The 17,947-nt window shown below is 37.1% G+C and overlaps 1 protein-coding gene across 1 annotated transcript in view; it reads right to left on the reverse strand.

Annotated features, from left to right (window-relative positions):
• Positions 1–17,947, reverse strand: part of CCDC171 (coiled-coil domain containing 171) — a 387,757-nt gene that overhangs the window by 273,911 nt on the left and 95,899 nt on the right. Inside the window, exon 8 of the mRNA XM_081262194.1 lies at positions 5,442–5,580. Within this exon, the coding sequence (XP_081118320.1) occupies positions 5,442–5,580 (139 nt within the window). The remainder of the gene's footprint in view (positions 1–5,441; positions 5,581–17,947) is intronic.

Raw genomic sequence — 17,947 nt, forward strand, 5'->3', positions numbered from 1 at the left:
AGAAAGAAAACTTCAAACCAGTATCTCTAATGAACATAGATGCAAAAATTCTCAATAAAATCTGGCAAATCAAATACAAAAACATACCAAAAACATAATGCACCATGATCAAGTATGGTTCATCCCAGGGATGCAAGGTTGGTTCAACATATGGAAATCAATAAATTTAATTCATCACATCGGTAGACTCAAAGATAAGACTCATATGTTCATCTTAATAGATGCAGAAAAAGCATTTGATGAAATACAGCACCCCTTCATGTTCAAAAAACTAGAAAAACTAGGACTATCAGGAACATATCTCAACATTGTAAAAGCTATCTATGCCAAGTCCCAGGCCAACACCATTCTAAATGGAGAAAAATTGAAAGCATTCCCTCTATGCCCACTTTCACAACTTCTATTTAACATAGTTCTTGAAACTACCCAGAGCAATTAGACAAAAGAAATTAAAGGAATAGGGATAGGAAAAGAACAACTCAAATTAGCTCTATTTAACAATGATATTATTCTATACCTAAAAGACCCAAAAAGCTCCACCAAAAATCTTCTAGAACTAATAAATGAATTCAGCAAAGTAGCAGGATATAAAATCAACATCCATAAATCAAAGGCATTTCTGTACATCAGTGACAAATCCTCAGAAAGAGAAACTAGGAAAACCACCCCATTTATAATAACATCAAAAAAATTAAAATATTAGGGAATCAACTTAATGAAAGAGGTGAAAGACTTCTACAATGAAAATTACAGAACACTAAAGAAAGAAATTTAAAAAGACCTTAGAAGATGGAAAGATCTACCTTTTTCTTGGATAGGCAGAATTAATATTGTCTAAATGATCATACTACCAAAGCACTATCTAGATTCAATGCAATTCCAATCAAAATCCCAATGACATTCCTCATAGAAATAGAAAAAGCAGTCATATGGGGCTGGGGATGTTGCTCAAGTGGTAGCACACTCGCCTAGCATGCGTGAGGCACTGGGTTTGATTCTCAGCACCACATAAAAACAAAATAAAGATACTGTGTCCACCTAAAACTAAAAAATAAATATTAAAAAAAAAGAAAAAGAAAAGGCAGTCATAAAGTTCATCTGGAAAAATAAGAGACTCAGAATAGCTAAAGCAGAAGAGTGAAACTGGTGGCATTACTATACCAGAACTTAAACTATACTACAGAGCAAGAGTAACAATTGGCACCAAAACAGACTGGTAGACTAATGGTACAGAATAGAAGACACAGAGACAAACATGCATAATTATAGTTATCTCATATTAAATAAAAACATAATATATAGAGAAAAGATAGCCTCTTCAACAATGGTGCTGGGAAAACTAGAAATCCACATGTAACAAAATGAAATTAGATCACTATCTCTCACCATGCACAAAACTCAACTTGATATGGATCAAGGATCTAGGAATTAAACCAGAGACCTTGCACCTAATGGAAGAAAAAGTAGGCCCAAATCTCCATCATGTTGAATTAGGCCCTGACTTCCTATGGCACAAGAATTAAAAGCAAGAATCAATCAATGAGATGGATTCAAACTAAAAAGCTTCTTCTCAGCAAAAGAAATAATCAGTGAGGTGAATAGAGAGCCTACAATTTGGGAGCAAATCTTTACCACAAGCACATCAGATAGAGCACAAATCTCTAGGATACATAAAGCAGTCAAAAACCTTAACACCAAAAAAACAAATAACTCTATCAATAAACGGGCCAAGGAACTGAACAGACACTTCTCAGAAGAGGATATACAATCAATCAACACACTTATGAAAAACTGTTCAACATCTCTAGCAATAAGAGAAATGCAAATCAAAACTATTTTATGATTTCGTCTCACTCCAGTCAGAATGGCAGCTATCAAGAATACAAACAACAATAAATGTTGGCAAGGATGTGCGGGGAAAGGCACACTCATACATTGCTGGTGGGACTGCAAATTGGTGCAGCCAATCTGGAAAGCAGTGTGGAGATTCCTTGGAAAATTTGGAATGGAACCAACATTTGACCCAGCTATCCCACTCCTTGGTTTATACCCAAAGAAATTAAAAACACCATACTACAGGGACACCACCACATCAATGTTAATAGCAGCACAATTCACAATAGCTAAACTGTGGAACCAACCCTGATGCCCTTAAGTAGATGAATGGATAAAAAAAAAAAAAAAAGTGGTACATATACACAATGAAATATTACTCAGCATTAAAAGAGAATAAAATCATGACATTTGCAGATAAATGGATAGAGTTGTGGAATATTATGCTAAGTGAAGTTAACGAATCCCAAAAAACCAAATGTCAAATGTTTTCTCTGATATTAGGATGCTGGTCCATAATGGTTGGAGTGCGGGGGCGGGGGGGGGAGAAATGGAGGAACTTCAGATAGAACAAGGGGAGGAAGGGTAAGGGAGGGGGCAGGGGAGTAGGAAAGATAGTGGAATCACATGGACATCATTACCCAATTACATGTATGAAGACACTAATAGTGTGACACTACTTCTTTGTACAACCAGAGACATGAAAAAATTTGCTCTAAATGTGTACTATGAATTGAAATGCATTCTGCTGTCATATGTAACAAATTAGAATAAATAAATAAATTTAAAAAAATAAAACTTTAATGGACTGCTACTCAAACTGAGTTCACAGACTGTACTGGAAGTAATCAGGTGCTCTCTGTGCCTATCCAGCAGATCCCTGAAGATCCTAGCAGATCCCTGAAGATCACTGAAGATTACAGTGCCCAGCCAGCCACTGAAGACTAGTCTGCATCCCACTGTTCAAGCCACTGAGTGGGTAGGAACAACCAGAGTGGTCTTGAGCTGTTCTTCTGCAGACACTAAAGCAAAATGGAACTAAGATTATGAAAAATAAATATGAGTTTCTAAGAAACATAATAAATTTTTAAAATCTTTTCCCATAAAGACCACTAATCTATAGCCTTTCATATACATCTATATATGTATATGAAAAAACGTACTTAAAAAAAGTAATTATTTTTTAAGAAAAAATAAACATCATACTTACTAAAGTAACAATATTTGTAGTCAATAAATTTTCATTAAATGCTTTTTAAATTTCATTTTATGATCAAAATATAACAACAATTTTTCTTTTTCTCTTTCTTTTTTTTTTTAGTACCAGGGATTGAACTCAGAAGCACTCAACCACTGAGCCACATCCCCAGCTCAATTTTGTATTTTATTAGAGACAGGGTCTCACTGAGTTTCTTAGCACCTGCTATTGCTCAGGCTGCTTTTGAATTCACAATCTTCCTTTCTCAGCCTCCCAAACTGCTGGGATTACAGGTATGCACCACCACGCCAGGCAAATAACAGCAATTCTAATCTGCATTAAACACAAAAAGTAAAAATAGAAAGCTAGGAACTGGGGTTGTGGCTCAGTGGTAGAGCTCTTGCCTAGCATGCGCAAAGCATTGGGTTTAGTTCTCAGCACCACATATAAATAAATAAAATAAAGGTACATTGACAACTAAAAAATATTAAAAAAAAAAAAAAAGCTGGGCTGGGGATGTGGCTCAAGCGGTAGTGTGCTCTCCTGGCATGCGCGGGGTGCTGGGTTCGATCCTCAGCACCACATAAAAAAATAAAATAAAATAAAGAGGTTGTGTCCACCAAAAAAAAAAAAAAAAGCAATCTATTGGCACCAAGTAAAACATTTTAGTCACAAAACACCCACACAACTCTGGGTAAATTAAAACAGTCTCATCCACTCACTAGAGTTCTAAAAAGGCAGAATTAAGAAAACTCATTCAACTTTTATTGGTGATGACTCTTAATTTTTGCACTCTTAGTTGTAATTCTAGGAAACTTTCCAAACTATTATGAATGATGTCTAATAAGCAAGCTGACCAAATTCAGTATTCAACTCAATATGCCTAACATATTTGTCTCCACCATTGATTCATCCTCTTATTAAGAAGTAGGATAGGAGCTGGAGATGTCACTCAGTGACAAAGAGAGGGGGAAAAAAAAAAACAGGGCAACCCATGAAGTTTAGAGTAACGCATAACAGTGACTACACACTAGAGTACACTACAAAGAGCTCTTAACTTTTTAAAATTCCACATTGAAAATACTCCAACTACAACTGAACAAACCACAGAGTAGAAACGTATCAATCCCAGAGTGCAAACACACCGAACATCTTAAGATGAATGGAGACTATATATACTACTGGACCATTTGAAAATGGTTAAATTTTAACTTAATCTCATCACTAACTTTCTATCTGAGCAGCACTGATCTGGCCACTTTAGTATAACCCAGAGTTTCCACCTCTTTTGAGAAGAAAAAATAATGTCCATTTTCCTCAATAATTGAAATCATTAAGAGTTGTGGGACATAACTGAAAATGAAGTAGTTGAGTCTCTGTGGAGAACAAGACAAAGAGGTATTAGGTACTAATATAAATTTTAATGTCCTCCCTGCTGAGGATCCCAGCAAACTGCAGAGTTGGGAGCATTTTGCATCAACAAAATAAATTAATTAAACAAACATTTATTGAAGTAAGTACTATAGTAAAATCAGGATAAGTAAGTTAATCTCACTGCATTGAGTCTCTGGGAAGAAATAATACACATCAGAGTTTGGTGAGTATTATAATAAACATGATAAATGAGTACTAAAGAAATAGTTGGGGAAGGACAGAATTCTGACTTAGATGGGTGCATTAAGAAAAACAGAAAAATTTCACAGATTACAAGATGTCAGGGCTGAGCATTATAGGATGTATTTGTTAGTGGAAAAGAAAGAACATTTTAGTCAACATGTGTCAAAATAATTACAGCCTGAATAAATATAAGATATGAAAATCTTTAAAAAGCTACAAGCATTCTGATTGACTGAACCAAGACAGATAAAGGGCCAACACAAAAGCAGCAGCTAGAAGAGTTAACATGAAACCAAAGGGAAAAAGGCCTTCGATTCTATAACAAGATATCATTCTGAAAGCAGCAGAAGACACTGATTAATTTTTAGTAAAAGGCAGGCTGATAAGAACAGACCAAGGAGACAGAATGATCAGGTATAAAATGATTATAAAAGGAGGTCTTTAAAATCAGCAGATTTACTGATCATGAACCCAGCTACTCCTCTGCCTAGATAATACTGTTTTAGTTACTTCAAGTAAAAATGAAAAAACCCTAAATATATTTTAAAATATTCTTTGACTCAAAATTTTTAATAATTCAGTTAGATTCCCCAATTATTCCAAATCAGAGAGGCTTTATTATGTGTATCTTTGATGTAATAAGCATTTCCAGTTTTGAAATTTCATATCAATGTCACTAAAATTACTCTCATACTATTATCCCAGTGTATGTAGTGAGGTTGGGGAGAACCTGCTATGCATCAAATATGACCCAATAAAGTAACTGCCATAGGGTTTTCTTTTATATCCTTACCATTACAAGTTCTTCCTGTAATTCACTGCAACTTTTTTCATTATACTGGAGTCTCTTTGAAAGGTCTATAATTACTTTCTTCTGTTCCTCAATCTCTTCATTTAGTGTCTTGGTTCTGGAGAAATATTCTCTCTCTAATCTGAAAAGTTGAAAATGTCAGAGCTGGTTTTTAATATGCTTTCATCAACTGCTATTATACACCTTTAACACAAGTGGCTGATGAAGTACTATATATCATGTTTTCAAGCCAAAAGGCTTTTTAAAGCCCACCTTCCCTTTTTTTTTTTTTCAAATTAAAAGGACTGCACATTCTTAAATGACAAACGTTAAAGGAGTAATACTTCCCCTTTGATAGTAGGTATTTGTGCTATGTCTAAGGTTATAAGCAAGTAGATTTGGTTGATGTGGTTTTGGGGGTTTTTGTTTTGTTTTGGCGGCACTGAGAATTAAGCCAAGGGCCTCACACATATTGGGCAAACGCTCTACCACTGGGGCTACATTTCCAGCCATTTTTTTATTTTTTATTGTGAAACAGGTTCTAAGTGGCTAAGACTAAACTCAAACTTGCATTCTCCTGCTTCAACATAAATAGTTGAGCACCACATGCCCAACTCAACTTTTGGGGGGTGGGGGGGTGGGAAGGGGTACCAGAGATTGAACCAAGGGATACTTAACCACTGAGCCACATCCACAACCCTTTTTTTAATTTTATTTTGAGACAGGAGCTCACTAAATTGCTCAGGATCTTGATAAGTTGCTGAGGCTGGCCATGAACTCACTATCCTCCAGCCTCACCTTCCAGAGCTACTGGGATTACAGGCATGTGCCACCGTGCCTGGCCCAACTCACCATTATTTTTGATGAACAAAATCTACCTACCACAGTCTAGTTAGCTCAGATTCAGCCTCAAGTCTGAGAAAACAGTCCTAACAAATCATTTTAAAATTAGGGTACTAAAGAGAAATGAAACAAATGTCTTATTTCTGAATGTCCACACAGGTAGAACCAGGTGATAGCATTAAAATCCGAAAGGAATAATGATAAAAAAAATTCATATTCACTTTGAAGACAAATGAATTTCTTTTGAAAAAATGTCCTTCCTATTTAAATATTGCTCAGGATGGTTTCTTTTTGTTGTTGTTGTTTGAGACAGTCTCAGTAAATTGTTGTGGCTGGCTTTGAATTTACAATCCTCCTGCCTTAGGCTCTTGAGTTGCTGGAATTTACAGACATGTGCCATATCCCATAGCTCTGGCTGGTATTAAACAATGTTTACATTCTTGTATGGACATAAAGTAAAAAGCAGCTTGGAAGTATTGTTGTTTAAAATTTACTGAGATAATCCCTCAAATGAATAATTTTAATTCAAATTAAATTGTTGTCAGTATTTTTGGAGGTACTGGGGATTAAACCCAGGGACACTAAACCACTGAGCCACATCCCTAACCCTTTTTATTTTTTATTTTGAGACAGGGTCTCACTAAATTGTTGAGGGCCTTACTAAATTGATAAGGCTGGATGAACTTGTGATCTTCCTGCCTCAGCCTCCCAAGTTGTGTCACTATTTTTAATCTGAGACCTTCCTGATAAATGTAGTAGATTTTTAAGCTAGAATGCAGAAGATGAGATGAATCAATATAACCAAATCCACACTGAATTCAGGCTAGTTTAAACAAGGATATAGATAGATAGATAGATAGATAGATAGATAGATAGATAGATAGATAGATAATAGATAGATAATTTTTTTCACTGATACACCCAGCCTTATTCTGTCTGAACAATCATTTTCTTTCTCCAGAATAGAACAGAGACAATTATAGTGTTAACCTTTGTACATTCTCTTATGGATCAAGGATATTCCAATATAAAATAGCTAAAGTTAAAATAAACATATATAGAAGGATTGAAAACTATAGTTATATAAATCTATCAGAAAGTCAGACAAAACAATAAAAATGAATTGAAGTAGAGAAAAGATCAGAAAATCAATCCAGGAATCCCAACATATAAATAATGGAAGTTCCAAAAAGAGAGTGTAGAAAATATAAAGGAAGAAATCAACAAAGCAATAATATAAAACAAAATTCCCCAGAAAGGAATTTCTTACAAATTAAAACTTGAAAGAGCTCAATAACTGCCCTGCAAAATCAATGAAAAGCAACTCATGCCAGGCACATCATCACAAAATTTCAAAACAAAGAAAAGATTCGACAGTGTCCACACAGTATGGAAAAACATATATGTTATTATTTTACCAGATATTACAATGTAACATCAGTGAACCATTTATTATATTTGCCTATGACTTCAAACTTGGGGATACAGAGAAAACCACAGACCACATACAAAGGTTAGGAATCAAATGTCTTCCCAGATTCTAGGACTGAATGAACAGCTACGTGAACCAGGAAAAAGTGTGGAGATCAAAAAAACATTTTCAGAATGCAAGTTTTAAATTTTCCTCTGACATATAACAACTAAGAAGCTTCTTTACAATGGAATAAATCAAAAGAAAAAAGCAACAGATTAATAAAAAAGTGATTCAAGATAGAAGAGAAGTAGAAGGAATCCCAAGGATGATGTTAAACGACATCCAAGGGGATGACTATGAACAGAAAATCTAAAAAATAATTTCTTTAGCACGGAAGACAGAAGAAGCATCTTAGGAAAAAAAAGATGCCTCTTAGAAAAGAATAATGAAATTCTTGACTTAAAAGAACATAATGAGAGATTTTCAGTTCTGGCAGAATTTCATAACTTACTTGGCTAATTCCATAAAGTCATCATACTAGCTAAGCATAAGTTAATCACAATAAGCTTATCTGATTTATGAGGCAATTATTAACTATTTTTTCATTTGTCGATTCATCAAATCTTCATTTAGCAGCTCCTTTATACCAGGCACTATCCAAGGCATTGGGAGACAGCAATGAACACAATAAAATTCCCCGCCATGTAAGACAGACCATAAACAACAAAAAATATACTAAAATGTGCTATAAAGAAAAATAAAGATCAGTTATAAAAAAAAGCTGTAGAAAAAAATAAAGTATGCTGAACCTAAAATAATAGAAAAGGGGAAGGAATGAGTGGATGTTGTGTGGGAAAAGCATGCAATAGAAATAAATAAGTAGAGGCTAGTATATTATATCTAAAGGTGAAAATTGAAAATATGGAAGAATATTCACGTTTTATAGAAATATAAAGTTAAATATCAAAGCAAACATCAATAAGAGTTAAAAGTAGTTACCTCAGAGGAATGGAAACTGAAAGTGGAGAACAATGGAGGTATGAAACTTATGTTTTTCATAAGCCTACCTACTGTTTTACTCTTTAAACTATATACAAGATTAATTTGATAAAAATAAAAATTTAAATTAAAAAATACTGTTACTCAACAAATATAAAATTATATGCATGTATCATTTTGTACTGTTTTATGAACTGAAACTGGGTCCCCTGAAATGAAGGACCATCCCTTGCTATTAGCAAGCTGATGTACAACCCCAAAGAAGCTGGCCCCTGTGCTTCTGCTAACAGCCCCACACAAAAGGGAGTACGTATGACAAGAGTCGAGTAGGTTAAGGGGATACTCTTGTCTTTTAGAAGTCAGAAGAGAGAACTCAGGACTTAAATGCAGGGGATTTAGGCAAGAAAGAGAGAAGGAAACCTGTAGCTAGAATGCCTTCTTTCTTACTAGATTCCATCTTCCCTCCTTTAGAACTCAGCAAACACCTGGGGACGGTGGTGCATGCCTGTAATCTCACTGACTGGGGAAGCTAAAGCAGGAGGATTGCAAATAGCAGGCCAGCCTCATCAACTTAGCAAGGCTCTAAATAACTTAGCAAGATCCTGTCTCAAAATAAAAAATAAAAAGGGCTGGGGATGTAGTTCAGTGCCCCAGTACCAAAAACCAAAAAGAAAAAAAAAAGAACTCAGCTAACAATTAAACAATAATAACAAGCTCTTTCAACAAATTACCATATCTGAGCTATCTTTCACCAAGAATGTAAACAATAATACATTCTCATTATAGTACTTCAATTATTTTTATATTTTGGGGTAGTATATTTAGGGGGAAAAAAAAGAAGTCCTAAATATTGAGTGTGATAAAATAAGTAAAATTTGAATGGAGTCCATTCAGTATATCTTTGACTAATGCTATTTTAAATTAAACCTAAGCTAGATTTAAGGATCACCGTGATCTCCTTTTTCCTCTTACTGCCCAGCAATCAGTTACCATAGCTAATGGAGACTAAACTGTATTTGAAAACTCTAAATAAACATATTATTGAAGAGTTTTAGTTTCATACTGGAAGTTTTAGATGAAAAAAAATTTACTAAGAAAACTTAATTTAGAATTATGAAATATATATATTTGATATAAAATAATCATAAAATATAAATAATATCAAATAATGATTCAAATTATAAATAATTCAATATAAAATAATTTCACATAGATATGTTAATTGTTATGAACCTGTGGGCCAAATTATAACTCTTAAATACACACACAGCTTTTTCCCCCCCTTCCTTTCAGTGAGATCCTGCCTAGATCTACCTGGAAAGAAACAGAAGCTTAAGAACCTCAGCCAGGGTAGAAGCAAAGAATAACTATGACAAAATTAGCACAATGACTATACAAACAGGTGTTTCTGGGCTTCACCTGGGCAGCCCTGACCCTGGGAACTCTGGGCCTAAAGCTGTCCTTGTTATGCTCAGAGGTCCTATGGCCACTATCCACCTACTTGAAGGTATCTGCCCCCTGCTATGTGCTTGGCACTGTGGCCATGTTTCACACCTGGGGTGAAGTAAGCAAGTCCCCAAAAAACAAAAGGCCAAAATGTTTGCTCTGAGAAGTGTATGTTGATCCATAATTGGGGGCTGGGGGGTAGAATGGAGGAACTTTGGATTGGGCAGAGGGGAGTGAGGGGAGGGGAGGGGTCGTAGGGTAGAAAAAATGGTGGAACGAGATAGGCATTATTACCCTATGTACGTGTATGATTGCATGAATGCTGTGACTCTATTTATGTAAAAATTTAAATAAAAAATAAAAATTTTAAAAATTTTTAAAAACTGGAAGCAAACTACCCTTCCAGCTGCACAACCAGAGATCTAGGAGGCCTGAGTCAACAGAGCCTACAGAGATCTTCGCTTCTGACACCCTCTCAATTCCTGCCTGGACAACCCTCCCTCCCACTTTCCCATGAAAGAGCAAGATTATTTTCTAAAAAGTAAAAAATAAAAATCTTTAACTACTGACAAGGTTCTGGCAGCGTTTACTCTATAACCTCATATTACCAACTGCTACATCAGTTCTTTCCAATAGATAAAACAATGTCCTATCCTAAAACTCCCTACCCTCGAAGTTGTAAATTAAAGGTATGATTTACCTTAAAGACCTAAAAGTCTGTAGGGTCTCCTTTTGAAATACATTAATCAAAACTTAGAACTACTTTGAAAAATTTATGTTTGAGTTTATGACTCTAAAAGGTATTAAAGTATTTTTAAATAATATTGATTATAGTCAGAAGCACCAGTAGAAAAAGAAATAACTTATCTAATCATCCCTTGAGTCATATCATTCCTTCTTGTACCACAGATGATTAGAATAGGAGCAGCCTTCATATGAGGAAAGGAATGCTGGGATGAGAGAAAGGAAGTCATAAGAACTATCAGTGACTACTGGGCTTTAAATATTTTTTAATTTTTATTATTAACTTTTTATAGCACAATTACATAAAGATGAAAAGATAACTGGCATTTGTTAAAGCAATAAAGAGTGTCAGATAGTGCTTAAATGGAATATTTGACTAGTATTTTGAATCATCAGCCAGTGCTTATCAGAATACAAAATCTGAGGGGCTGGGGATATAGCTCAGTTGGAAGAGTGCTTGCCTCACATGCACAAGGCCCTGGATTCAATCCCCAACACCACAAAAACAAAAATGAGAGAGAGAGAGAGAGAGAGAGAGAGAGAGAGAGAGAGAGAGAGAGAGAATACAAAATTTAAGTATAAATTGTCAAGTATGAAAACACAAATAATACCAAAACAAAACTTAGGAACAAACCTGCTTTGTGGTCCAATTAGAAAAGTGCATAGATTAGACTCTTAGAGCTTAAACAGAATTAATTCCCTAAAGATGCCTACTATTTCATTGTGAGAAAGCTCTGGATTATTGGGAGTTCAAGCTACTTCTTTTAGTTTACTTGTAGGTACTAACCATCACCACGAAGCAACAGTAAAGAAGCCCCACAGTCTCATAATAGCCCATCAACTATACATATAGGATGAATATTATTTGAACAAATATTTAAATAATATTTGAGTATTTTAATCTACAAATTATGTCACTAATAATATATTAACATTTAATACATATGAATATATACTAAATACTCAAATATTCATATGTATTAAATATTAATATCACGTGAAGAGATAGCCTACAGAGTTGAAAAGAATCTTTACCACACACACCTGAGATACAACACTAATCAAACTTAACAACAAAAAAACAAATAACCCAATCAATAAGTGGGCTAAGGAACTGAACAGACACTTTGCAGAAGAAATACAATAGATCAACAAACGTATGAAAAAATGTTCATCACCTCTACCAATTAGAGACATGCAAATCAAAACTACTCTAAGATTTCATCTCACTCCAGTCAGAATGGCAATTATCAAGAATACAAGCAATAATAAGTGTTGGCAAGGATGTTGAGGGAAAGGTACACTCATACACTACTGGTAGGACTGCAAATTGGTGCAACCATTCTAGAAAGCAGTATGGACATTTCACGGAAAACTTGGAATGGAACAGCCATTTGACCCAGCTATACTACTCTTCAGTTTTTACCCAAAGGATGTAAAATAAGCATACTATAGTGACACAGCCACATCAATGTTTATAGCAGCACAATTCACAATTACTTAACTATGGAACCAACAAGATGAATTCAATAGATGAATGAATAAATAAATAAAAAGTGGTACATATACACAGTGGAATATTACTCAGCCTTAAAGAATGAAATTATGGCATGGTTGTGCAGCTGGAAGGGTAGTTTGCTCCCAGTTTTTTAAAATTATGGCATGGAAATGAATGGAACTAAAGAATATCATGCTAAGTGAAATAAGCCAATCCCAAAAAACCAAAGGCCCAATGTTTCCTTGGATCAGCAGATGCTGATCCATATTGGGGGTGAGGGGGTAGGAAAGAATGAAGGAATTTGAATTGTGAGGAGGAGAGTGAAAGGAGGGGCTATGGGGATGAGAAGGACGGTAGATTGAGACAGACATTATTACCCTGTATACATGTATGATTACACTGCTGGTATGACTCTGACTGTGTATAGCAAGAAGAATGAGACGTTGTGCTCTATTTGTGTACAATGTGTCAAAATGCATTCTACTGTCATGTTAAACTAATTAGATCAAATTTAAAAATATTTTTTAAATATTAATATCAAAGAAAATAAAGGCAAGTTAAGTCCTTAGACTGACATATACAGAAAGTAATTTAAATCATACCAATGGAAAAAAGAAAAAGTTAAGCATTCCTGTTTTTACAAGCAATATGAAAAAGCAAGAGAACAAACTACCCCAAACAGCCCACAACACTGCAACAACTGACTCCATTAACACCACAGTGGAAGAAATGTCAGAGAAAGAACTTAGAAAGTTCAATGAGCTACAGGAAAAAAGGAGGAGTGAAATTAGAGATAAAATAAAGGAAGTGAAAAACCACCTCAATAAATACATAAAGATATCCTGAAAAAGAACCAAATAGAAATTCTGGAAAGACTAAATAAACCAAATTAAAAATTCAATGGAAAGCATCATTAGATAGAGTAGATTAGACTACTGTGAAGATAGAGTTTCAGGCCTTGAAGACAAAGTATATAATCTTAAAAATAAAGTTAACCATAAAGAAAAAATATTAAGAGATCATGACCAGAATATTCAAGAAATCTTTGACACAAATTTTAAGAATTATCAGGGTAGGGCTGGGATTGTGGCTCAGCGGTAGAATGTTCGCCTAGCAGGGGCAGGGCCCAGGTTCGATCCTCAGCACCACATTAAAAAATAAAGATATTGGGTTGTGTCCATCTACACCTAAAAAATAAATATTAAAAAAAAGAATTAGGGTAGATGAAAGTTCTAAAATACAAACTAAAAGGATATACAATCTTTGCAATAAAATAAAATTAGAAAAATTTCCAAATCATAGGAACAAGATGGAAATTCAACAAGAGGCACACAGAACTCCAAATAGAAAAATTAGAATACATCTTCTTCTCCAAGACACATTATAATGAAAATGCCTAATATGCAGAATTTTAAAAGCTGCAAGAGAAAAATAGCTGGTTATATTCAGAGGTAAACAAATGCAAATTTCAACTTTATCTTAACCCAGACCCTAAAAGCCAGGAAGGCTTGGAATAATATATGCCACGCTCTGAAAGAAAATGGGTGCCAACTATGAGTACTATGCCCAGAAAAATTATTCTTCAAAACTGAAAATTAAAACTTTCCATGATAAGCAGAAATTGAACAAATTCACAAAGTTTGCACTAAAAAACATACTCAATGAAATATTTCATGAAGAAGAAATGGAGAATAAAAATGAAAACCATCATATGAATGAATTGCACTAGAAGAATAGTCAACTAAAGAGCCCTGCATTTGTATACATGACCAGAGTAACTGCATCATGTACAACCACAAGAGTGGGAACCTAAATAGAATAAATTATACTTTATGCGTGTATATTCTGCCAAAGAACAGTCTACTGTCATGTATAACTAAAAATTTAAAAAAGAAAAATATTTTTAAAAAGAAATAATGATTGTAAATATCTGTCTCCAAACAATAGTGCACCCACATACATAAACACTTCTCAATTTAAAATTCAAATAGACCACTATACAATAATAACTGGGTGGTTTCAACACAGCTCTCCTCTTACCACTAAATGAATTATCCAGATAAAAACTAAGATTCTTCTGAACTAAAAAATAATATTCATCAAATGGACCTAACAGACATCTACAGAACATTTCATCCATCAACAACTGAATTCACTTTCTTCTCAGCAGCATACAGAACATTTTCTAAAATATACCAAAGCAAATCTTAAATATTTTAAAAAACAGAATTCCTTGCATCCTATCAGGTCATAATGGAATGAAATCAGAAATCAACAAGATAAAAAACAAAAACTACTCTAAGGGCTGGGGATATCGCTCAATTGGTAGTGTGCTTGCTTCACATGCACAAGTCCCTGGGTTCAATCCCCAGCACCTCACACACACACATACACACAAAAAAAAAATCTAACACCTGGAGATAAAATAATATAGTTTTGAATGATGAACTGATAGCAGAAGAAATCAAGGGATAAATTTAATAATTCTTAGGAACAAATGATAATATTAATACAACATACAAAAACTTCTGGAACGAGCAGAACATGCTCGGCGGACCACCCCGCGGATGGAGTCTGGGGCGTGCGCTGAGTAGCGGCGAGGAACCGAGGTACCGGAGCGGGAGTACAGCGATGCAGTTTCTGGGGGCTCCTGCCAGCGGTGCACTGGCCGTGCTTAGTGCTGAGTTCCGGCTTTGAGACAGAGGAGAGAAGCGGTCCAGTTCGATTCTCGACACCGGTCGGACCAGGGAGGAGGACAGCAGCCACCATCTTGGAGAGCTGATGTAATGATCCCTGTTTTCTACTGATCTCAGCTCATTCAACTACGGAACAGGTGATTCCAGGCTGGTATTTGCCTGCGTCTCGCAGACAGATTGCTCAGGCTCGGGACTGGAGAACCTGAGGAGAATACTCTTCGGGGCTCGCTCCTGGCAAGGCGTGCGCCGGACTTTGAGCGGCCGGATTCTGGTTCCCCGGGCCGCTTTGGCCCAGGGCGGGGGAACCTGCGGGGACTGCGTGCCGACGCCAGCTCCAAGTGGAACGTGCGCTGAGGGGCGGCGGGGCTCTGACTCCCGGAACAGTTTTGGCCCAGGGCTGGGGAGCCCACGGGGACTGCGTCTTTGACCCTGCTCCTAGCAGAGCATGCACCAAGCCGAGAGAGTTTGGAGCGACTGGGCTCGGGCTCCCGGGGCTGCTTTGGCCTGGGGCTCGGGAACCTGCGGGGGTCGCTCTGTGGAGCCTGCTCCTAGGAGAGCGTGGCTGGGATCGGAGAGGCCGGGTTCTGGCTCCCGAAGCTGCTTTGGCCCAGGGCTGGGGAACCTACAGGGACTGCTTCTCAGTCCGGGTCCTGCTGGGTGCTGTGGGGGCCTGGGGGACAGAGTGGAGCTGCCACCTGCGCCCAGAGCAGGCCAAGTGACCCGCCGGCGTGGTATCACGACACCCCAACTGCAGCTGGGGCCGAGGAGAGTAGCCGCCCACGCCTGGAACAGGACCAGCGACCCGACGGCGCGGTAGCCAAGTCACCCCATTTGGAGTGGGGGCTGTGAAGAGCCGCCGTCTGAGCCTGCAAGGTAAGCAGACCTGCGACCCACTGGCAGGACAGGCCCGGCAGCCTGCCAGTGTGGTGGACAAGTAGCATCGAGGCAGTCACGTCACACTTGTTGGAGTGGGAGTTGAGCAGAGCCGCCGCCCGTGTCCGGAAAAGGCCCAGCAACCCGTTGGAGAGGCAGTTAGGTACCCCCGCTGGGAGTGGGGGTTGAGCAGAACTGCTGCCCGAGCCCGCAAGGTAGACAGATCTGCGACCCACCGGCGGAACAGGCTTAGAGGCCGACCAGCGTGGTAGACAAGTCACACCAATTGGAGTAGGGGCGGAGCAGAGCTGCCGCCCACATCCGGATCAGGTCCAACGACCCGAGGGCGTGGTAGTTACGTCACCACAATTGGAGTGGGGGCAGAGTAGAGCCGCCACCCGCGCCCGCAGGGTGGGCAGACCTGCGACCAACCAGCGTGGTAGATAGATCACCCTAATTAGAGGAGGAGCACAGCCACTACCCACCCTGCAAGAGAGATCTCCCAACTATACAAGAGCAATATAAATAAATAGGGGGAAAATTTCAAAAACATAACAGTTTCACCAAGCAGAAAGAAACGCGAGTAGTATGAAAAGACAAGGAAAGAAAGGACCACAAGCAATACAGGTCAACTCAACTCTAGAAGAGGTAATAGCTGCAACAGATGGAATGTCTGATAAAGAGTTCAGGATATACATGTTCAGATGATCTGGAGTCTCAAGGAAGACATGAGACAGCAAAACCAGACAATGAAAGATCACTTTGACAAGGAACTACATAAACAAATCCAGGAAGTAAAAGACCAATTTCACAGGGAGATAGAGGTAATAAAAAACAAACAAATAGAAATCCTAGAAATGCAGGAAGCAATAAACCAACTTAAAACCTCAATTGACAATACTACCAGCAGAGTAGATCACTTAGAAGATAGAACATCAGACAATGAAGACAAAGTATTTCAACTTGAAAAGAACAGAGACAGCTCAGCAAGCCTGCTAAGAAACCATGAACAGAACATCCAAGAAATATGGGATAACATTAAAAGACCAAACTTAAGAGTCATTGGGATACAGGAAGGCACAGAGCTCCAAACCAAAGGAATAAACAATCTATTCAACGAAATAATACGAGAAAACTTCCCAGACTTGAAGAATGAAACAGAATCCCAAATCCTAGAAGCCTACAGGACGCCAAAAGTGCAAAATCATAAGAGATCCACACCTAGACACATTATAATAAAGATGCCCAACATACAGAATAAGGAGAGAATTTTAAAAGCTACAAGAGAAAGAAAGCAGATTACATTTAGGGGTAAAACAATCAGGATAACAGCTGATCTCTCAACACAGACTCTGAAAGCTAGAAGATCCTGGAATAACATATTTCAAACACTGAAAGAAAATGGGTTCCAACCAAGAATCGTGTATCCGGCGAAATTAAGCTTCAGGATGGAAGATGAAATTAAAACCTTCCACGATAAACAAAAGTTAAAAGAATTCGCAGCTAGAAAACCATCTCTTCAAAAAATCCTTGGCAAAACATTACAGGAAGAGGAAATCGAAAACAACATTGAAAACCATCAGTGGGAGGTAGGACAGTAAAGGGGGGAAAGTAATCAAAGAGGAAAACAAATCAGGTTTAGTAACATTAATAAACAAATATGGCTGGAGGAACAAACCATATCTCAATAATAACCCTAAATGTTAATGGCTTAAACTCACCAATTAAGAGACACAGGCTAGTTGAATGGATCACAAAACAAGACCCAACAATATGTTGCCTACAAGAGACGCATTTGATAGGAAAAGATATACATAGACTGAAGGTGAAAGGCTGGGAAAAATCATTCCACTCATATGGACTGCAGAAACAAGCAGGAGTGTCCATACTCATATCTAATAAAATAGATTTCAAGCCAAAGTTAATCAAAAGGGATAAAGAGGGACACTGCATACTGCTCAAGGGAACCATACACCAACAAGACATAACAATCATA

Source organism: Spermophilus citellus, assembly GCF_964194105.1.
Source record: "Spermophilus citellus genome assembly, chromosome: 2".
In the NCBI taxonomy this organism is placed as follows: domain Eukaryota; kingdom Metazoa; phylum Chordata; class Mammalia; order Rodentia; family Sciuridae; genus Spermophilus; species Spermophilus citellus.